Below are 23,199 nucleotides of genomic sequence, written 5' to 3'. Positions count from 1 at the left end.
CTTTGGCTTTTCCTGACCAGTATTAGGAATTAGCATGTTAAGTCAGCCAAGAAAAATCAATACAGGAGCAAGAACGGGAATATATTTAGACATCCTGGGCAAAAAGCAGATGGTAGACAACATCCTTAGCACATAAAGCAAGTAGTTATGACTACGAAGCAACACTGACCAGTCCAAAGATGGACTTGAAAGTCCATCCCTGAACTGAGGACTAATCCACGGTTGCCAAATCAGGTCTCCCCACTGCACAACCACTACGTTTCAGCACTGTATACAATTAGTTTCAGTCACTTTTGCCTTGTTGCCCCTCTAAACTGCAAAAAGAATCTCTCGCCCACAGCACGCCTCAACTTTTTGAGATGTCTCTATGTTCCCTCTCTTTAAAACTGTCACAATGTGTAGCAGTACATTTTCCAGGCAAAACCAAGATACAAGTATCCAGTGTTCCTCCCCCCACTTTCTGGATGGTCCATGAAAAATTAAGGGGGGAGCTTCATCAGCACAGTGGCAATTAGGTGCAAAACTTCTTTTGGAAAGCACTCTGAGTTTAGCACCTGAATGCAAACTGTGCTCCAGAAAATCTTCCTCTCCCGCTGCATTAACCTAGGGGGCAGCAGCCACGAAGCGATAGCTTAGAGACAGTCCGATTTGCAGAAGATGCTGCATGACAAGAAGATGATGCATAAGGTTCCCCTTATACAATGTTAATGGAAACATTGTTCCTGTTCTGCAATCTGATTATTGACAGGCACCACAAGTCCTCTGGTTTTCAACCATCTACTTATTTTGTGATCCAGTTCGAGATACATTTTAAGATCTCAAACTACCATTCCTTAGTAAGAGAAGTACACCACCTTGCAGACACCAGCAAGTTGAGAACAAAGAATGATTCTTTGAAAGTTTAATTTTAGTGCTGTAAGTTGATCGAAATGCAGTGGGTGCAGTAATTACTTGTGTGTGCTAACATTGGTTTCTACCTAGAGTTATTAAATAAGATAATTCTTTTTCAATGTCAGGATTTATTCTTCTTTTGATTAATATCCACTGTGAGGGGGTCGGGAAGAGGGATGGAGTCACCTCTCTTAAGAAAAAAAAACATGCCCCCCCCCCCAATCAAAGAGAACAGGCTATGGCAAAATCCCATTTCTTACAAAACAGACATCTTAGAACATCTCAATATGTCATGGCAAGAACAATGAACTTTTTTCAAATTTTATTTGCACCATCTAGCTGTGCAATACTAATATTCAAAAATCTGTCTTGTTCTTTGCACTCATAAGATTTCATTTCTCCTCATCCCCAAACCCTGATATATGTGTATTTCCTGTTACCGGCCTCTGCTTCTGAGTTTAGCAAGAGGTGTTACGAAGTACAGGGTGGTGCTCAAGTCTTAAAATGCGCATGTCCCCCATAAAATATTTTGCCATGAAGATGCAGCTTCCACCAATGAAGAAGCCACAGGAACTGGTAGGTCTTAGAAGAAGTAAGTCAAACCAGTAACTATTGATAACTGGCAGGCAGCTACCTCTGAAGCTGATAAAAATCACTGCTTAGTGAGTCTAACATGTTTCTTGGAAAAGCTGAAAAGGACACACACTGGACCCTGACATAACAAAACGAGGGCAATCTATTTCAGTCCCCACAGAAAAAAAAGAAACAAAAAAATACCCAACAAAAATAAATCCACAAAAACCAAGTCAGAACTTATTATTGGAGAACAATAGTAAAAACATGACCAGACTTTGTCTGGCACTGGTATCAAGCAGGAGATTCATCTAAAAAATAGAAGAAGAAGAATGTGGCCCAATATCCTTTGCTAACCTAGAACACTATTGAAGGGTTATAGAACTCAACCGCGAACGGATTGAGCGGGACTTTCCATACGCTGCTTACCAGTATAGAAGCAATGGGTGGAGCAGGAAGGAATGCGAGCCTAATGCTGAACAATAGCCTGTCTGTGCCTAACAAATCAGAGAAACTGTGCAATAACGTTTCATCTGTGTGAAAATGCAACACCTAAAATACTGCCAAGGTCAGCAAGACCTTTGGTGATCAGCTGTGTAAGTGCTTCTCATGCATGGTGATGTTCATTGCCGGCTGCTTTAGGCACATTATTTTTCAAAAGACTATCAAAGTGCTGGACGTTTAGGCCAGTTCCTCCCTGGTTTTCCTTTTGCCAACCGCTATAAGACATTTCCTATCACATCTCCTTTTATCTTCCACCTCCCTGTCTATCTGGTTAAGTATCTTATAAGTGCACCAAATTCTAGAAGGGAGAGTGGTGAGATTCAGGTAAGTTAAATACAAGAACTTTTTTTTTATGATGCTTTAGTTTCAATTACATGAAAATCTGAGAAAGGCGGCATGTAAGTGAGATCAGAATAGGACCCTTTACATATAATGTCAAGTGAGGACTTAGTCCAGAGATATTTTTATAGAACATTTTAAAAAATAAAATGCATGAATGGAGAAATAAAAGACAACATAATATTGGAAAGACATTTTAAACTTCATTCGCTGCAACATTCACGAACCAGTTGAGCTACACCTGCCATCCAACCATAAGGAACTAAGACCCTGCACTGCGAAAAAGAAACAAACCCAAACAAAACAAAAAAGCAACTGCGTAATATTGTAAAAATGGAGTGCAATGCTACTACAGAATGCAATAAAACATCAGTGCTGCATCGTCAAACAGCACTTATCAAAATAATTTCTGAAATGTTTCTTCTGAAACACAGACAAAGCAATAAAAAGAGGATATATGTTTATCATTTTAAGCATAACAATGTGAGTTAAGAGCTTAAGAATACAAAAGTACTTGGAATGAATAGTGCTACCCTTTTTTTCCTAAGTAGGCATAAAAATATTTTCGTTTCCTTCTTGTTTTTCCATACCATTAATATCAACAAATTTCATTCATTTCATGTTATCGTTTACAACTTTAATGCACACACACAGAAAAAAAGATACCTACTGCAATAGAAATAGTTGCTTCATTACCTTGTTTGCTACATTTGCAAATGTAAACAGCGAGGCAGAGCCAGAACTGACTCTAATGCATGATGGAATATCTTTGTTGCATACGTACACTGTAGAAAATAATTATTCAATATGTCAGGCACCATTATTTGAAATGTAATACATTAATATTTACTAGAAAAATAAGGTTTTTTCTATTTGTTCTCCCAACTTCTTTAATGAAATAAGTTAATCTGACAGTGCATCCAGTAGCTTGTAATATCTTCTACATCCCTGTGGCAAAATAATAAACTACTGGTTGGGACACTAATGAAAATGATTAAAGTCAGTTCTTGTACACCCTTGTAGCAAGCATGGAGGCTCGTCTAACAGCACCTTTAACCAATTATTTAATATTTAGTTATTTAGCCCTATTTCCCTGAGCAGTTATGCTGAGGAGCTTTCCCTTCATGGATAGTTTTTACAAAGCTTTAAGTATTAAAAAGTACTATGAAGACATTTAATGCTACTTAGCAAAAGCTGGTATAAGTCTACTGAAGGGATTGACTGGTATGTATAGCAATGTTAAGCCTGTGGAGAAGTAACCTTAGACTTTAAGGTTTAGAAATGTAATATATTAAAAATATATTAAAATAAAATACAGCAGGTTACCTTGTTCTATGCAAATTAAACCCGGAGTGTGGCTTCTGTATTAGAGACTTCACTTGCACAAAATGCTTTTCCTAGACTAAAGTGTGCCAGAAAGAATGTAGTGATAAAATGGTAGCTAAAAATCATCTGAGTCTGAGAAACATCTAGATGAAATTGCTGCCAAAGCTTTGAGGACAAAATGACCCTAAGGCATGTCGTAGGGCAGAAATTAGCCCAAATTAAAGAAAAGAAAATGACCTTTTAACATCTGTATATTTAACAAGTCTAGTTCTTATATACAATGTGCATATGTTCACTATACCCCTGCAGCAGTATATACATATACACATCTTTGCACTCTTGCCAGTTACGTCTCTTACACAATAGCAAAGGTATTAATTGTCCGGTAAAATTTTCTCAAGGTTATTCGCCATGATTCACTGCATTCTGGCTAGCTTTGGTGGGCCGTGTCCCATATAATTATCTTCTCCCCCTTCTGGCCACCATCCAACTGTTCTTTTTTTCTTGGTAACCCACTCATTTAAAAGGAAAAAAAAAAAAAGAAAAAAAAGGAAAAAAATAAAGAAGAAAAAGGAAAAAAAGAAAAGAACAAGGGATTTAATATTGGATAAGGCATGCTCTCTATATGAAGTGCTTTATAGGTCTTCACAAGACATTACAAGCTATTGAATTCCCATCAAGGAAACCTATTTCTGTTTAATTGTGCTAAGTGCTAAGGTTTACTCTTTAGGTTTTCCATTCTTTTCAGCTTGTGCATTGTTCCTGTGTAGGCCCCTCTGGATGTGAGTTGTGAAGTCATACTTGTCCGTGCAAAGATGCTGGCATATGCTGCACTGGAAAGGTCCACTGTCACCATGGCAACTCATATGCAAAGCATACATCACTTCATCCAGAAAGACAATGCCACAGTGCACACACTTGGTAGAAAGTTCATCTTGAGTACTTCTATCAACTTTCTCTGTTTTTACTACATTCAAGGGACCTTCATTTTTTACATTTGGTGGTGCCTTACTCTTTTCCTTGGAGGCACCATTTGCAGTTGGCCCAGGTCTGGAATGCTTTATCGCCAAATCTAGAGGAATGTCATTGTCTGATCCGACAGCTGAAAAATGAGGAGGCAGATTAAAGGTGGGATAAGGCACATAGTTTTGGCAAGGATTTGGTAGGCCAGGCACATGACTCAAGTAGTGTGGATTCCCAGGAACAGACAGCTTATATTTACTCCAGAATCTCAGCCAGTCAGCTTCACTCTGAAAGTCATTGTGTACAAATGGAAGTCCAAAAAGTGGGTACTGGTATTTTTCAATAGGGCTTCCAGGTGGTGAATAGTTTGGGTGTTTCGCAGGTCTCATGTATTTTTCTATTGGGCTGCCTCTCTCTGAGCTTCCTTTCCCTTCTGATATCGATGAACTGTTTCCTGGGTCTCCAGTACTTTCCTGAGGACTTTTTATCTGAATGTGCAAAGGTTGCATCCTTTTGTGAATATCCAGAGTTTGGCTGACCAATATCGGCTGCTGAGCAGAATGGCTTTTAGTCAATGAACCTGGGGCCTCATATTTACTGAGGCTGGGAAGCTGAATTTCTCTCTGATGACCTTCAGGTAAATGATCCTCTGACCTCCTCTCTAAGGGGCTTCCATTGACTTGTTCCTCACTGCTACCCCTCTGCTGTTTGTTTAGCTGCTCAGCCTGAAGTGCCTCCGGGTTAAGGCGCTTTCTTGTTCGTCTCCTAATGATCTGCTCACCATTGTTCTGCTTAATGATGTTTAAAGGCCTGGGAGTCTGCATGGAACACACACATAATGAACAAAAGGAAAAAAGAAAGACACATTAAACAAATCTGCGAGACCACGCTCATGCAAATTTATATTTTCTTGTGAAGAGCTGTATTACAAGAGTTTTATGGGAATGACCCAATTTCAACCCAAATACTGGTTCCTGGCCCCTCATGCTAAAAGTAAACTATGAATTGGCTTGTTTTCTCAAACTAAGTCAACTGCCTTAGACATACTATACCTGTTTACTTAAAAAGGCATGAAGTATTCAAGCTGTCAAAGCATTTAAAACCCCTTACTTCTGAAAAATTCTGGGGGAGATGTGCTGAAAGTGGGTGCTGAGAGCTGGGGATGAGGTGGGAGATGCACGGCCCTACGCACTAGCATTACTGTATGCGCCATGTCACCAGGGCTGGTATCGGGCAGGGGTTTGTACAGATCACACTATGACAAGAATTGAGTAACACTTACCTTGATACCCACACCCTTTGACACAGATAGAAAATGCAAGCAAATACAGGGCTTGCTGACCACCACTGCTGTCACCTAGCAAAAGGGCTGCAGGTCCACTGTGGTGGTGAGTGGGATGATGATGGCTGGAAAGGGACTAAGAAAGATGGAGAAGAAAGCCCAGAAAAACTTTTCCTATGCACAAATAGGTCTAACTGGGACTTTGGTACTGACTCTCTCTCCGTCATCCCTACCGTACTTCTTTTTAAATGTTACTGATGTTGCGCTACTAAGTCATGAGGGAGAGAAGGTGTCCCCTGAAGGTGGGAAAAAAGCGCCTGCAAAGAAAAAAGCATCGCGGAAGAGGCAGAGGCAAGAACCAAGTAAGGACTTCTGTTTCCATTTGCTACTTCCCCACACCAGCTCAGGGTAGGTGGCCTATTTGGACAAGAACTGAAAATACTTTTGTGTGAAGAAAAAAAATAGTACAAGGAAGGACAGCAGCCAGGCCTCTTTGAAAGGCCCATCAACAGGAAGGCAATGGTATGTGAATGAAAGATGGTGCTGTAACGTCGGTATGTGTTGCTCTACTGGGCAGATGTTAAAACAACAAAAACTACCTAAAAGTCATTCAGTTTGGTGTGCTGGCAGTTGCCATTTGTCTCATCCAAATGCACACATAATCCTACTTTGGTTGGAGGCCAGAAAAGTGCCCCCCACAGTATTCCACTTATATGTTTATTTGGAAATTTTCTTTTTAACATTGTTTTAAAGCGCAGATTAAATTTTGGCGTAAAGTCAATATCCAAAACAATGTGTACCTTGAATGTAACATAATTTATATATATTCATAACTTTGAATTAATATAAAAATATCCAGAGTTGGAAAAGCACTCACTCTATTATATGTAGAGATCTAGTTTCTCTCTTGACTTGCCATCTTCCTCTCCTCTTTCACCTATTTATTTCTCTGAGGTCGGTTTATTCTTAATGGTTAACTACATTTTAGACAGTGCAGCTACTTGCTAAGATTTTACTTTCTATTAAAACTCTGAATGAGAAGAAATATACACTTTGATTTAGATTTTTAATAAGCAAAATTTAAACTTAGCAGAAAAACAGCACCTGAACCAGCCTCAAACAGATCAAAGTTGAGGCAAAATCATGTTAGATAAAATTAGAATATTTTCTATGTAAATTCTATGTAAATAAATTTTATAGTTTGCAGAATCAATAGCCAATTAATATGCATAAGCATATACTTGTTATTACAAGCTCAGTGTAATTTCCTCACCTTTTTATGACAATTGTATCACTGTCATACTGACATGCTGCATGAGATCTTACAATATTGTTGATGTTGCTTTTATTAAACTTTTATTTATACACTACAGACCATTTTCATATGGCTTCCAGATAATCCTTCAGCAGTTTGGAAATACTTTTAGTCTTACTCTTCATGCTACAGGTATGAAGTCTGATCGTGGAAGTAGTTAAAAGAAACATCTTCATACCTGTGATGAAGGATCCTCACACACTCGTTTGCAGCTCTGGCTCTTCAAAGGTACATGCCATTAGGAGTTAAAGGCTGTAGGTCCAACTTAAAAATTCTTCAGCATGCAGATGACTGTACTCATCTGACTAGTCTTTAGCTGATTAAAACTGATTACTCAATGGAGTAAAGCTACTTACATTTTCCTTATTCATAGTAGTAAGGTGCAGATAGATATATTCTGTATTTGGCTGCAGCTAAGGCAGACAGAAAAGTTTAAGCTCTCTTCTTGATTTTCAGTGGGGCATTGAATTTAGAAAATAGTGGAAACATTACCAGAACTTTACTTTTAAAATGCCATATGTCAGATCCTTAATTATATGTTATATATAATATCTTGAGTATGATCACAAAGATTTTTCTGCCATCTCTGTATCAACTGGCAATCTCCCTACCCCAACTGTATGAGTAATTTAAAAAAAAATCACAAAATTCAACAAATAGTTCATTAAATTGTTGTGATTAGACTTCCTAGATACCATGGGAAATTGGAGTGATCTCTCCACTAGAAGATCATGTATGTCTAATCCTAGAATAATGTGCTGTAAATCCTCACTGAAGTAATCTGAGGATGTGGCCAAGGAATCACTATGGAACAAAATCTAGTTTTCCATGACCAAGTTAGAGCTATTAAAAAATGAGGAACAGCACCACAATAATAATGGTCAAATTCGTGATTCTAAGGAAACAAGGGATATACCTTTCTCTGTCAGCAAATGTGAATATTGTGTATATGTTTGCAGTGAACTGCATTTTTTTCACTAAAACTATTTTAATAATTGACCGTTGGAATATTATTACACATTTCTTAACATACTTGTCTGCATTAGAGGAGAGAAATGTGAAAAACCTTACAAGTTTAATGCAAATGACCCCTAGATAGGTTGAACATTTTTGAAAACACGTTGAAAAATTATTCAGGGGTATCATAGAAATGGAAATGTGACTTATAGCAGAAATCACTACCATGTTAACAGTTGTCAGTCACTACCACCTAGTAGTATCTGACAGACCATAGATTTTTCTTCTTATTAAATACAAGTAAAAAAGGGACCTTAGAGATAAGTGTATTATAGACATTCTTGAGTTAATGAGGACAGTAGTTCCAGATAGTGATAATCAAAAGGGAGCTATGAAATGTGCAAACCTACTATAGGTGAATTTTACTTAGCCGTGTAGCATAATTTAGTTTAACAGGGTGGCTCACAGAAGGGAACAGTTCTATTCCCATGAATTTTTACAGTTTCAGACATTTACCTAATAATTGCGTCATCCTAGACTCCTTAATTCAAAAACATACATGACAATTACTTACTGTAATTTTTCATGAAGTGCAGACAGAAACTTTCATCTTTCTGGTGTCAGTCTGAAGAGCATCCCTTTGCATGGGACTGTCTCAAAAGGTGTCCCAAAGGAGAGATTTGTTTGATTGTTTCAGATACCAACTTACAATGGAGTCGCTATCGTGCCACAGCAGTGTGGAGGCTCAATTTGCGTTTGTTTGGTCAAACTTCAATTGAAGATATTAATGTCAAATGTCCACTGAATGACAGCTTATTGCCATGCTTGAACAGTGGAGCTAAAAGATAGTGTCAGCTTCTTGCTTTCTATATGCATAAAATAAAGTTTGACATTGTATTGCTAATTATTATTGTTGGAAGCACACTAGTTTGTTCCTACTGGTTCATAAGAATTATCTGTGCTACATGTTTGAATTCAAAACTGATTCTTGTAGCTTTTATCTATTCGATAAGTTATACCAATAATCACAATAAGGTCCAATACTATAGTTTAGAAAAATATATTAAAAAAAGGGAAAATGGGGGCTACGGATGGAAGTTCTACAAATAATTGGATTCAAACGTCAAATTAACGTTAAAAAGCCAAACTGTCCTCCTTAAAATCTTTGTGGATGCTCACCACTGATGAATTTCCTTAAATTAGATATTATATCTAGAACTTTGAGAGATCTCTAGGAAGATGATACTTTCAGCGAGACCCGGCCAAGATGCTGGCCAGAGATCGTGCATTAGTCCATGTTCTCCTGCTCAGATGCTCTCTGACTGGCTGGGTTGTTCTGAAGCTTAAAAACAGTTACTGACTTTAGAATGACATGGCATGTCACTGTGTTTGCATTTGCACACGGCAAACAGAGCTAACCTTTCAGACTGGTGATGGTCTTGCTGCTTTCGAAAATTGGAATCTTTTTCTTTTTTTATTAAGTGGTCTGGACAGGATCTTGAGTAAACAGGATTGTTATATGGCCTGTACACAAGACCAAGGGTAAAATTCACAGAAACTATTAATTGATTTAGAAGCTTATGCCTCAAATTTGAAGAGAGATAGGCATAGACACTTGGGAGTCTTAATGCATTTGAAATATAGTTTCCTAAGTGGCTTTTTTTTTTTTTAAATGGAATTTCTGGAAAAAGTTTTTAAAAATATGCACTCTCAGTCACAACATAGATTTCTGATTTGGGCTCTAAGCCTAAATTGTTATGTTGCCTTGGCAAACTCCCAAAGGCTGCCTCAGTTTCTATCTCTGAAAAATAGTAACACTTTTTAACTTCATGGGCATCTTGTAAAAATTAATTAATTAGAGTCAAATCCTCATCACCTGACTCTCCCATGTGCTTCTATTAAAGATAGCAGGGATAATATTTAACTAGTGGGTCTTAATCTAAAAGATTCTGAGCATTTTGGCATTGATCCAAGGAAACACTTAAGCATGGCTTTCCTGGACTTGGACCAGAGCATTCAACATCTTTCAGGATCAAGCCAAGTGTCGGTAAGATGAAAAGCAATATAGACGGTCCATGATTATTACTTATTCCCTGCCTGATCCTGAGGGATGGTGAATCTTCCCCTCGCCAAGTGATGAGTGCCATCAAGTGAGTAGCTTCCTTGTTGAGTTATTTCAGAATCCTCCTGCAGACTATAAGAACTGTAGATGAAAGAACAAAAAACCCCACCACCCCATATCTCCAGGAAATTTACTGTCAAGAATAAAGGGGGGAAGAGAAGTGAAAGAAAACAAAAACACAGCAAGGGATATTTTTGATATCGATGTGATGTCTAACTTTAAGGATTTTTTTTTTTTATTATGAACATGAGGGCTCTTGAATTTAGAGAGCTTTCATCACTACATATTGTATGCCTTTAAATGGAATTCCCAGAAAAGAAATAATTTTCCCCTTATTTTGTATCAAAATAATTAAATGCATCACTGGTGATCTCAAACATGTCTACCCACAGCATCCCAGCCTGTTTCATAATGAATCACATCTGATCCCAAAGTGACCATACTGCAAAACCCTGTTAGGAAATTAACTGCAGGCCAGGGAGTGGTACTAATCACACCAGACAAGACCACAGCTGCCCAGCTTAGCTGTATAACCCCTTTTTTTCTGAACAAACCAGTAAGTTCTTCCTACCGAGTGAAGCTTCTGGTAGAGGCCACACGCATTGCATACATATCCACCATTTGCATTCTTTCGCCAGAGAGAGGTCTTTGTGGTCAGGCAATTGGCACAAAAAACACCCGAGCCTCTACGTCTCTGAAATAGGGAAGAAAAAGAAAAAAAAAAAAAAACACACAGAAAAAAAAAACAGGTCAGAGGTGAGTCACATGAGCTGCGGAGTTAGGACAAATCAACACAGGAGTTTTGTCTCTAGACTGGCAACAATGACAGTATAAAACCACACTGCCCATAATGAGGTCAGGTTCAATTGTGCTTAATAGGCACCACTGATTTTCATTATAATTAACCCTAGAGTGATGGATGAGGTGTGTGAAACACCAAAGCCTTTTCAGAGTAACAGCTTTAACTTTTTGAACTTCAGGTTTTGTGCATTTAATGATGGTTTCTAAACAGCAAATTCTGAAAAACTCCTCTGGAAGCTGACAGAGAACATTCTGTAAACTTCTCCTGGTTTGTTCATTGCATTTCACAACAGATTCTTTCTTTTTAGTTTGCTCGATTTTAAAGTGTGATCAGTAACAAGAATTCTGAAACATCACCACTTCAGTTAATTACAGTTTGTACCTGCGTCATGCTAATTCCTTTAACAGAGATTATACTTCATTAATTGAATACATGATATTCAGTTCCAGTCTTTCCCACTTACTTCTGAAATCAATATAAGCTACCATATATTTCCCACAGCCCACTAAGAATGAGGAGTAACCTCTGCCAAACAAATAAAAGTACAGTATTCTTAATGAGACCTCTTTTGAACTTCACCTGAAACCCCAGAAAACACTGTCTCATCGATGGATAGATTTATTTATTTTATTTTATTTTAGTCAGGCAAAGGAAGGCATAGTACAACTTTCCTAAATACAAATTGATTTTTAACCAGACTGAGCTGTGCATTCATCAGCTTTCACAATGACCCAGGAATATTTAAAAGTAGACACGTTTATGAGTACTGCTCATTAAATTCTTTCTACGGAGTAATGATTTCATTAAACTTCTCATTTAAACAAAAGTCAGGCTGTGTTTGTGGGCATAAATACTAATAAGCAGGAAATGGAATTCTTTTGCTGAAAAGAAAATCTGAATTTAAACTCTGTTCCCTTTTTGCAAAGGAAAAAAATCAATAAGAAACCTTCAGCATCTAAGATAAGAATGGGTGAGTACAGGGAAAAACAGCCTGGGTGAAAACTAATTTTATTATAAATTAAAAATTACTAACACTATAAGTCAAAATTTCAGGGTTTCATAAAATTTAAGTAATTTATTTAACTTTAGTCCGTACTGTAGAAGACTGGTATTCATGCCAAAAAAATACAATGGTTATAATTGTACTCTGATACATTTCAAATGGAAAGCTTTCTGCAGACATAATTTTGGCTTCAAGACTGGAACACTTTCTTGGCATTGAAAGGGCATTTGATTCATCGGGTGTTTCACAATGTATCACTAAAAAGACCTGGTGAGCAGCCAGTTCCCTATAGGGTAATTTTTCCATCCAGATGCAAGTGCTATCAGAGGCCCTCGTCAGCTAAACTAATTATGATCTTGCATTTGCTGATGCCTGCTCACTCTAACGTTCGACATCCTACATTAATCATCAATACAAGGAAAATGAATGAAACGTAAAGAAACTAGGGCTGGTAAGCTGCACAGCCATAAAAATCTGAAATGAGTGCAATAATTTAGCAAGATTGGGGAAATGTTTTTAGTGAGCACAAAGTCAGGCTAACAACTGCCCTTTTAAACCAAGAACACAATTTCATTAGTACAGCAGGTTGTGCTACTTTAAGGTGATACAATAAAATTGAGATTGTCATCAAGATAATCTCTCTCTCACCCCCTTACATCATCCCCTACTTTGTCTCTTAAATCAGAAGCAGTAATATACTATGTTTTTCTCAATTTGACTAGGGGGGGAACTAAACGGTAGTTGATGTCCTTCAGCAAACATCTAACTAGTTGTGTATATGAGATGCCGCTCACTGTGAAGTCACGCTCGCCTACAAGTAAATTGAAGCTCCCAATTCTTTTTGTGGTTGCATATCCTTGCACAACTTCACCTGGCTGCTGAAGTATTTTTCTTAGGAGTACAATAAAGCTTCACTGAACTAACCCCAACTTGGTCCACTTGAAGGGCGAGAAGTTTCCAAGTGGAAATGACTGTATATGGCCAGGATTCAGATACAACTGCAGAACTGTTCCTTTCCATTCCCACTTTTTGTCTGCCGGCCTATGGCTTCTTGGTCTGGTGTATTAACCGAGTGGAGTCTTAATCTGAGTCAGATTTTCCACCCTTTCATTTCTGTTTGTGTTCCTTGAGTTTGGGAAATACCCTCTACAAAGTCATGGAAGACTTTTAAAACATATAGAGAGCGGTCTAGTTTATACGCTGCGTTTGTACACACCTGAATGGTGACCGAAGGTGTAGTAACACTGAAATCTTCATTGAATGCTATGGAACTAGTGTATCTTTAGAACATTGACAAAAGTAACTCATTTTTTCTCTCTTTCTTAAAGAAAGATCTGATTCAAACTGGACATTAGTTGCAATGAAATAATACAATCACTACAGCTGACAACAATCTACAAAATACCTAGTAGTAGCTGTATGTATCAAAAACCTATACCTGTGTTTGTTTAGTACTTACAAACTATTTATCTGTTTAAAATTTCACAGTAGTCCAGCTACTAGTCCTTCCCTAAATTTAACACGAAGTGTGCAAATTCATCTTACTCTAAGTGTTGCATCTTATCTTTCTTTACCTTCTCTTATTTCTGTATTATTTAAGGACCTTACAGAAGAATCAACAACTATTATTCCCCTACATAAGTAAGTGTTCCAACATAGATTACATATACTAATGAATTAAGAATTAAACCACCTCTGGAAAAACTTAAATGCTGTTACTTTGTTGAGCTTTTTGGTTATGAAACAGCTTTTTACAGTGGGGACACACAGCTTTAGAATGGATTTCCTGGGGTAAAACAGGACTGTGGCAGAATTGGACTAAATATTCTTGACTCCCAGATCCCACTAACCACAGAACGGACCTACTTGTCAAAATACACCTGAAAAATTTTGATGATGTCTGCAAGAAAAAATGGAGGCTGTTTTTAAAAGCCTACAATGTGTGTAGTCCTATTCTCTTAAACCAATACAGTTTCTTAAAAAAAGAACAAAAACCTAGGCCTTTATTTCCCATATACCAAGTTTTATAAAAGTTATTGGCCAACAGAAATTATCTAAATTTTTGTTTTGTGCTAAATTTTAATTAGTGATGATACTTCTACTGTTAGTGATGATACTTCTGCATGAGTCTGTTTGGCTTTGCATACTCAGCGTTTGTACTAGTCAATATTAACGGCCAATATTGCTGGTTTTCTGGGTAGTCTCGCAAAGGAACAGGCACTTGAGCTCCAATCCAGCAAAGTCTGCGCAACAGCTATGGACCACAGCCTCCATAAAACCCAGCCATGTGCTGAAGTGCTCTGCTAAGCACCACCCTAGCCAGCAATTTCAAGAAATCTGTTATGGAACCTTTTGCTCTTTTTCAAATGTGAAAAGGTGCGTTGACATTACTAGTCATGGGAGTGTTTGAGCCACAGATAAAAAGGTTTCAGTCTGTGATCAATGCCACTAGCACTAACTGGAGTTATCCATGAAAATTTCCTACACATCCTTGAAGAATAAGCCAGAAAGGTCTAAATAACTAAAATATGTATCTACTAAGTCAAGCTTCAATCATCTGGAGCCTTATAACCACTACATTACAATCCCAAATCCTGAAGGGGCCAATGCAGTGAAGAGCCTGTCTCTATTTCCATTCCAGTTCCTAGGTCTGGGCGTTTAATATCAGGGTTGTCTCAAATCGCATTGGGCTGAAACTAGGTACGTGTTTTTGTCAGCCCAGATGTAACTTTTTTTTATTATTATTTTCATTTTTGGTACTGAAAACTTTATTTAAATCAGTTCAGCTGTTTATAATTTGAAGATTGGCCAAAACTGGGGGGGTGGGGGTCAGAGGGGATTTCCAGTTTTTCAGATAACTTTCTAACAAATCTACAGTCATAGTGGCTTTGCTCTGGGGAAAAAAAGTATGCACACATTTTACTATTTTAGTAGTAGCAAAGCAACAAGTGGATTATTATTTTTATGTAGCTAAGCTATGAAAGTTTGTAATTATTCACTGAACATGTATTGCAGATCTCCCTACTAACTGTTTTCCCTCAGTAAGACCCATGCTGAAAGCATGTAATTGCATAACAACCCTTGATATGCGGAGTATTTACTCACATTTTTTATGGTTTCATATCTTGACCGTTTCAAATTGAACAAGTCTGAAACTTGGTATACACATTGTCAAGCCTGAATGCCTAATTTTTTTTAACTCCTTAAATGATTTTCACTAGTTACCAGTATTTCATTAAAACACGGAAATTATTCGTAGTGCTTTCTGCTAAGCAATGAAACAGCAGAGAATACCATAACAAGTACTTCGCTCAGGCATCTTGACAGGATCAGGCCTTTGTTTTTCATAAAAACTACTTTAGATTTAAAAAAGATGACTCTACAGTCTACATGATTTCAAACTTTGTAGCCGTGTAGAAGTGTCATTACACTACACAGTTACACAAAAAATATTTAAAAATGTACTGAACTTTCAGTTATTATTTCAATGGAACTTCATGTAGCAAAATCTATATTGTAAAAGCACAGCCAAAAACACTGCTCAGGAACTGTGGCTTTTTAGCTAGCTAGACTAAGCAACAGTGCCTGACACTCTGCTAGTGCCAAATACATCCTGTTTTCAAAATTTCTGCCAGAAGATGCTTTTAGAAACTCAAACAGGCTCCACAAGCGTCAGCCAAGCATTTTTCTTACATCACCCTCTTGGTTTGGACACAACAAAACTTGTCTTTTTGCTGATTACTTTCACTTCCCCATCACAACAACGATATGATGAAGCCTGAGTGGATTTTTTTACCATCTCTGGCTTTCCTACTGTGCCAGAAACAGAGCACGTTGTAATCTTGGCTCCAGAACATGAGGTGCAGAGAAATCATAAATGTTACCCAAGAATAAGCATATGCCTGACCTATTTCCAACGACAAAGTCGGGGACTACAACCATACATGCCTCACTGCAAAAAAAGGCAAAACACTGGCTCTGGATGCTCTCTGGCAACATGGGAGGTCCAAAAGGGAGGCGCCAGGAAACCTGCACGTCCTCGGTTCAGTATGAGCCAGGTGACCAGCTGGGGAGAGGATCAATTGTAAGCAGCTGGTCTCATACCTGTAATTGTCGGGCTGCTACCACACGGTTCAGAAAAAATAGTGTAATGCAGTCACGGTTACATCTGTATATGTGGCATTTGCACTACCGTGAGTATTTAGGAGTTTCTTGTTTCATACCTGCTAGGTTTTTCCAGGTATTGTCCTCCTTATACGAGGAGGTATTTAGTTCTCTTGAGTTTGGGTGAGGCTCACATTAATTGAAGTTTAAAACCTGGGCAGCAAGGCAGCATCCGGATGTTGGAGTAAGTGCTACTTTCTGGTGTTTAGGATGGGAAAAGAATCTTTCAGCCCTCATTTCTTTTGGCTGCAGAGGCACTCAGACCTTTCTGAACGTGTTTAATCAAAACTGCTTTCTCTCTCAACCATGAAAACAGCCACAACTATGTCCCTGTAAAGTTTCACATTTTAAAATTTTAGTTGCTTTTGCTGTAACTATGTCTAAATTAAAAAGAAAGTCATTGGGTTTTCTTCCCTTTATAACTTGGACAGCTTTCAGGAATAGACCAGGCACAGCAAATATTCGGCCCCAAAGCATAAGTTGTCAGAAAAAGCGAAACACATAAAGCAGAGTGTTAAAGTAGAAGTTGTTTTCAACTTTAACTATGAGTTAACAGATGCCTCTTGAAGTCAATTTAATGTGCCAAATCCAAACTCTTCATCTAAGACGTTTTCAAGAACAATTACATTAAAGAGCTGCATTTGAAAGACGTGTAAGAAAGAGGTCAGGAAAGGCAAGGTAGGAAGAAAGTAAAAATGTCAAGAGGGAAGTTAAAATTACACACCTAATCCATATAAAAAGTTTAGTGGAATTTTTAATGCTCTATTGTGACAGCATCTTTTTATGATATATGCTGTATTACAAACTTTTAATGAGAGGAATCGGGGGGGCTTAGAGAGGGAGAAAAACCCAGACACTAAATTAAACATTACTACTAGCGCAGACTTTCAGAATCCTGAAAGTCCCCGATCCCTTAGGGAGAGTAAATATTTTAATGTGCGTGTAAAACGCAATTATTTTTTATCAGCAGCAAAATTGCAGATGAGTAGATCTTGTCCCAGCATTTGTAGCATTTCTCTGCATTTTGTAAAGCTACCTTAGAGACAGCAGCATTCACTACTCAAAAAAAAACCCACCCCAAAAAACAGGCAGCGAACTACAATCTCTTTGTGTCTTACTAACCAAGAAGAATTTAGTAAGATATTAGTTTAGGATGTCATGATTGCTACCAAAGTAAAACAATGGCTGATCAAAATAAATTATTAAATTAAGAAAAACATAGCTATGCAAAGAAGCCACTAAATCACTTGCTGTTGGATCTCTTCACTGCCGCCACCTCCTCACCTTTATTTCCTCCCCCAAGCTAAAGCTGACCCAAACTTTGCCACTGCGCTGGAAGGGAACCAGCTTCGGGCACCCACCTTCAGCCAGAGCCTTGAGCTCCGCAGGCAGGAATTTGCCATCGCTTTAATTATCCGTTAAGAGGCACATGCAACTATGGGATCACATAAATAATCACAATACACTTTACAATGACTTATTAATTTTCATTCATTTGAGCATTTATCAGTGAAAATTATGTCGTTCAGAGTGTATCTCCTTGTTAATCCAAACAGGGTTGAAAGGTAATTTCAGAGTTTCCCCCTCAAGAAATGCAGTGGCACAAATATGAAACAATAAAACTTTTTCTGCAAGTTAGACTTCCTTGCCACAGTTAGTGGCAGTTGATTTTTAAACACTGTGTGTTAAAAATATATGTGATCTTCTGTTGGACCAAATACATATACACAGACTAAATCAATACACATATACATATTTATGGTATGAGGCATTTGTAATGAACACTGAGAAATATTTTCTGGTGGAACTATATGTTAGTCTGGTTTGCAGAGAGTCAAATATTTACTTAATCATTCTACACAAAATATGATTTTTTAGAAAGCAGTTTTCTTCAACCATCTTTTACTAGATATAACGTATTTTTAAGGTCTTATCCTTCAACTCGCACAAGCTGATCATTCTTAAATCTATTCCAGTGCCTTAAACAGCAGCTACCACCCTATGATGTGATCTCACTTCTGGTGTATTTTGCCACTGACTACCAGCAGTACAACACAGACCTCCACGGAGGCAACCCAAAAATTAATTTTAAAAGTTTTATTATCACCAATAACAAAAAAAAAGCGCAACCTGGAAACTTACATTTCCTGCACAATAATGACATCATTTTGCAGCAACTGAAACCTATTCAAGAGGAATAGAAATTCTGTCTCCAATAACTCACCGAGTCAATTACACAGGAAAGTACTGTAATGGGCTGTCCCCCGTCAAACAGCTCACGTACACGACTTCCTTCTCAATTACCAACTTGTCTGCATTGCCATCTGTAAAAACGAACGCATACCTTGTGCTGCCAGTTTCTGCTCTTGCACTTCCATTAGTGGAACTGGCTGCAGCTGCTCAAGAAGAAAGCCCTGATTGTCTTTGTTTTCCCCCAGTGTAGCACCGTTTTTCTCCCTTCCTCCTGTACATTGACTCAAGGTAACGTGTTATCTCTGCTGAGGTGTGCCCGTGAGTATTTAAACTACAATCCACCTAAATTTGTGTCCTGTTTTCTTTTCGCAGTTTATCACCTAACACAGTAAAAAGCTGCCAGCAGCATCTCTCAGCATCTTCACCAGAATTATGTTAGTATCGCAACAGGTTTTATCAGTCCTTTTTAGTAACTGCTCTAAAAATTGCTAAGTTTCTGGCTAAACTTCTTCCCACTTTTCTAGATCAGCTTGACCACTCAGGCAATTAAAAAAAATACTTATAAAAAGCAATCAAAAATAAGTTTAATAAAAGAAGTCCAATTTAGGAATAATCCTGTTCCTTACAAAAAATGGTTAGGTAGATGTATTAGTGTGCATAAGCAGGACAGAGGGAGCCTGGTTTGGGAACTGCGATCCTTGCCCCTAAATAATATAAACCTTTCTCCACTAGCACTTTGCTGAAACAGATTCACACAGCAGCTCCGATACTGAACGGCTGGCTGCCTGAAAACTCAGCGCTCGTACACACAGATCACTGCTCCTTTCCGAATGCTGTGTGCTTCCAAACGAGCTCAGCCATTGTTAGAGAACTAATCTAAGTCATTTTGAGTCTCTTGCATTTTTGCAAATTAGAACCACAACATAAACGGTATCAAATGTACAAAATCAGACTCCTCCTCTTCTGACCAGTAACTGAGTAAAAGTAGTACCCTCAGAACTAAGCACACTGAAAGAGACATCGAGAAAACTGGAAATGCTTCTGACTCTTTCCTTTCTTGGCATAAGGCAAAAATATCCAAGCCCTGCTGTCTCAAACAAGGAATCTAAATCAATAGTTATACTTTGCTATAAACAGACTCACTTTCTGAGATAAAGAGCCAGTTACAAAGGTGCCTAAACATGGAATTAGGCACTTAAGTTTAGGCATCAATACCAGAGGATTTATGTTCAAGAAGGCACCCCACATATCCTTTCTTTCATGAAGTAATCTCACTCATCAAATGAACAGATAAAAATGGAGCAAAGATACATCCATATTTCCTTAAACACCCCTAACTTTGACATGGTAGAAGAACCAGAGTGCATTTGCAGATCTCAGCTAAAAGCCAGTATGTAACTCTACATGTGATAGTAATTGAGGGTCCCAATCCCACAAGTGCTCTGCTGTAAGCGTGAGCACAAAGCTGCTGGAGTTCTCAGCTTCTGGCATCTGTTCCCACTTCCACAGAAATCAGATGGGCAAAATTAAGTTTTGAGGGGAAAAAAAAAGTCACAGACATTTAAAAAACATTCCCTGACCTTATTAAAGTCCACGTGATCTCTATTTATATAGAAAATGGCTCAGAAAGCCAGCAGCTGAGAGGAGGAACTCTCATTTGTAGATTTTGGCTGAGGGCTGCCAAAATCAGCAGGGGAAAGGCTCCTCAGGGGTAAAAATTTCAAAAGCCGTAAGTGTCTTAGAAGTCTCAGTCCCACTGCCTTTTGATCCCCTACATCCTCCCAAATTTGCACCCCAAATCTGGAAACTACACTGGAAGAATAATTTCTAATTCAAAGTTACAAAATGAGGATCTAAAGTTTTCATAGAAGTCTTCAGGACTCAGAGAGGAAATGTCAATTAGGTGTCTACTTCTTGGTGAAAACCAGTGAGGCAACATATACCTGTTACTTGTACTTTAAAAAATTCCGCTTAGGACCATTAATTTTAATTAAGGAAAAAATATAACAAGAAAGCGTTTCATATGGGCAGCTATAGCTTATATACTTGTTCAGGAACTGAAGTAACTATAACTTGAGTCTTATGCAGTCCCCTTGAGAATGCTGTTACTAGGGTGGGATCCAAAGCAGACTATGTCCACCTATCACTTTCAATAGGCTTAGGACTTCAGTCTCACTGCAGATCTTTTTATGTGCTGTTGCTAGAATGGCTTCCACTCAGAAAAATCAACATTTGCCAACCCATACCACACAATTACCATAGTTATTTCCTATTGTGAGCTTAGGGAGAAACTGTGGTATCCCAGATACCACGGTGTGGTAAATATTGAAAAGTAGTGGCCTTTTTATAATGGACATTTTCATCTAATCCAATCCATTCCAAACACTTCCAGATAACAAGACAATAAGGCAGAGTCTGGGTCTAAGTGGGTGGTTCTACATAATTACCCTATTCTGTCCTGTGATCCCACTTTCAGCAAAAATATTTGACGGCTTCCTTTTTGATAGCTTTAGAAAGTAAGAATGGACTAGAGCTGTGATCAACCCCTACAGCCATCTAGGGAGGCATCTCCTGAAAAAGAAAAGGGAAAAAAAAGAAGAAAAAAAAAAAAGAACCCCCCTCCCCCTATTTGTATTTTTTAAAGCTAGCCCACCTAAAAGTGCCAACAGCCTCCTGGGCTGCATTAGGCAGAGCACTGCCAGGAGGTCGAGGGAGGTGATCCTTCCCTCTGCTCAGCACTGGTGAGGCCACACCTGCAATGCTGTGTCCAGTGGTGGGCTCCCCAGTACAAGAAAAACATGGATGTACTGGAGACAGTCCAGTGAAGGGCCACAAAGATGATTAAGGGCCTCAGGCATCTGTCATACAAGGAGAGGCTGAGAGAGCTGGGACTGCGCAACCTAGATAAGAGAAGGCTCAGGGCGATCTTATCAATATGTACCTGATGGGGGGAGTAAAGAAGACGGAGGCAGGCTGTTCTCAGTGGTGCCCAGTGAGAGGACAAGAGGGAAAGGCACAAACTGAAATACAGGAAATTCCATGTGAACATAAGGGAAAAGCTTTTTTACTGTGAGGGTAGTTGAACACAGGAACAGGTTGCCCAGTGAGGCTGTGGAGTCTCTGTCCTTGGAGGTACTCAAAACCTGACGGGACACAGCCCTGAGCACCCTGCTCTGGCTGACCTTGCTCTGAGCAGCAGGGTTGGACTAGACGACCTCCAGAGCTGCCTTCCAGCCTCAATGATTTTTGTGAAGCCTTCTTCAGTGAGAGGCTGTAGATTGCTTGTCATTTTTTTTTTCCTATTAATTTCTATTCATTTTAGCCTTAATTCCTATTTATTTGCCTTGAAAAAGAAAATATTTTAAATTTCATGGCTATGAAAGTATTAATTAAAATAGACCAACATCCAGACTGAATGTTACAGACTGCAATCTGTAAAACTGAACAGCTACTAAAAAGGGAGAAACTTACTTTTAAATTCCACCATAAATAATTTCAGAATGTTTATGAGGAACTGAGTGAAGTATCTAATGTAGGTTTTACAAAAACTACTCTCTGCTCGCTCTTTCCTATCAAGATCCTAATGCCTACTTGTAGATGAGACTCAATATAGGGTGTTGTACAGCTTTCCTTAAAAATACCATTAAGATGAGAAGGAGAAGAGAACAACTGTTCTACATTTTGGAGACATTTCTCCTTAAATAGTGTTTATGTACTGCAAGCATCCCTTCCATAAACAAACCAGGTCTTTGGAACAAGTGAACACAATCTCTGAAGAATCTTTACCAGTTTCTATTTCTGGTACATGATGCGCTGAGAATTTTAGGCCAACATGGGCATATGGTCTCCTAGTTTGACAGGAAACATTTCATGGAATTCAAGACAGAGCCACAGCATAATGACTGAAGACCTTAAAATCTGTGATATAACACAAGGCGGGGGTGGGGGCGGGGGGGGAGAGAAAAAAAGAAAAACAAGTGTTTCCTGGTACAATACTAGAGGCAGTAGGAGCATGTAAAAGCACAAGAAAAATGAAAGTTGTGGTAACTGGTATGCACAAAGGAATACTCCGAATCCCTTATTAACCAAGCTTAACCTCATTAACCAAACTGCCCTCACCTCTTCCTTTTTTTTTAGGAGAATCACCCAGTAGGGAAAAAATTTAAAAAAAACCCAAACAAACAAACAATATTCATCTTAATAACATTCATGCAGGATTTGTGGCTTTTCTGCCTTTGCAGCCCTAGAAAGTGGTATGCCCTCTGTACTTTCTATACTCATTCACATCTGCACAGAGAGAATACTGTAACTGTACAGCAGTGCTTCCAGCGTCCTTAGTCTAATTTTTCACTTACCTTTAAGAAAGCGGTTCTTAAATTGCTTAAGACACCAGCTTCAAAATCTGCATTGTCAGAATCACTCCTACAGATTGCATTTCACCGAAGGAATTGTTTCTAATGCAAGTAGCAGGGTGAGCTTACTGCTGGGGGCAGTCATTCTCTTAAATGGCATGAGCCTGACAAGAGCAGTATGAGAGAAACACATAACATAGCGGGGTTTTCCATCATGAGTTCTGCACGGCGAGGAAGAAATGTACCCACCCTGTCACATACTCAGGCTTTAGTTCAGAGTGCTGCAAAGGACTGGAAAACAGCATTCAAGAAATCAAGCACCAGGCTGGAAGGAGAGGCACAGCAAAAACCCTCCTGCAAGCCCACAGTTAACTTATTTTTCACGTCCTTCAGAGGCTTCTTAAATGAAGCTG

General features: G+C 38.5%; 1 protein-coding gene across 3 annotated transcripts in view; it reads right to left on the bottom strand.

Moving 5' to 3' along the window:
- Positions 1-4,352: 4,352 nt before the first annotated feature.
- The window catches only part of TRPS1 (trichorhinophalangeal syndrome I), a 177,047-nt gene continuing 158,200 nt past the window's right edge, over positions 4,353-23,199 (bottom strand). For all 3 annotated transcript variants that reach the window (XM_009321681.1, XM_009321679.1, XM_009321680.1), the window contains exons 5-6: positions 10,844-10,966; positions 4,353-5,414 (exon numbers count right to left, since the gene is read on the bottom strand). In XM_009321681.1, coding sequence (XP_009319956.1) covers positions 4,353-5,414; positions 10,844-10,966 — 1,185 coding nt within the window. The remainder of the gene's footprint in view (positions 5,415-10,843; positions 10,967-23,199) is intronic.

This window comes from Pygoscelis adeliae, unplaced genomic scaffold (genome assembly GCF_000699105.1).
Source record: "Pygoscelis adeliae isolate BGI_AS28 unplaced genomic scaffold, ASM69910v1 Scaffold111, whole genome shotgun sequence".
NCBI lineage: Eukaryota > Metazoa > Chordata > Aves > Sphenisciformes > Spheniscidae > Pygoscelis > Pygoscelis adeliae.
This window is presented reverse-complemented; position numbering and strand designations above follow the sequence as displayed.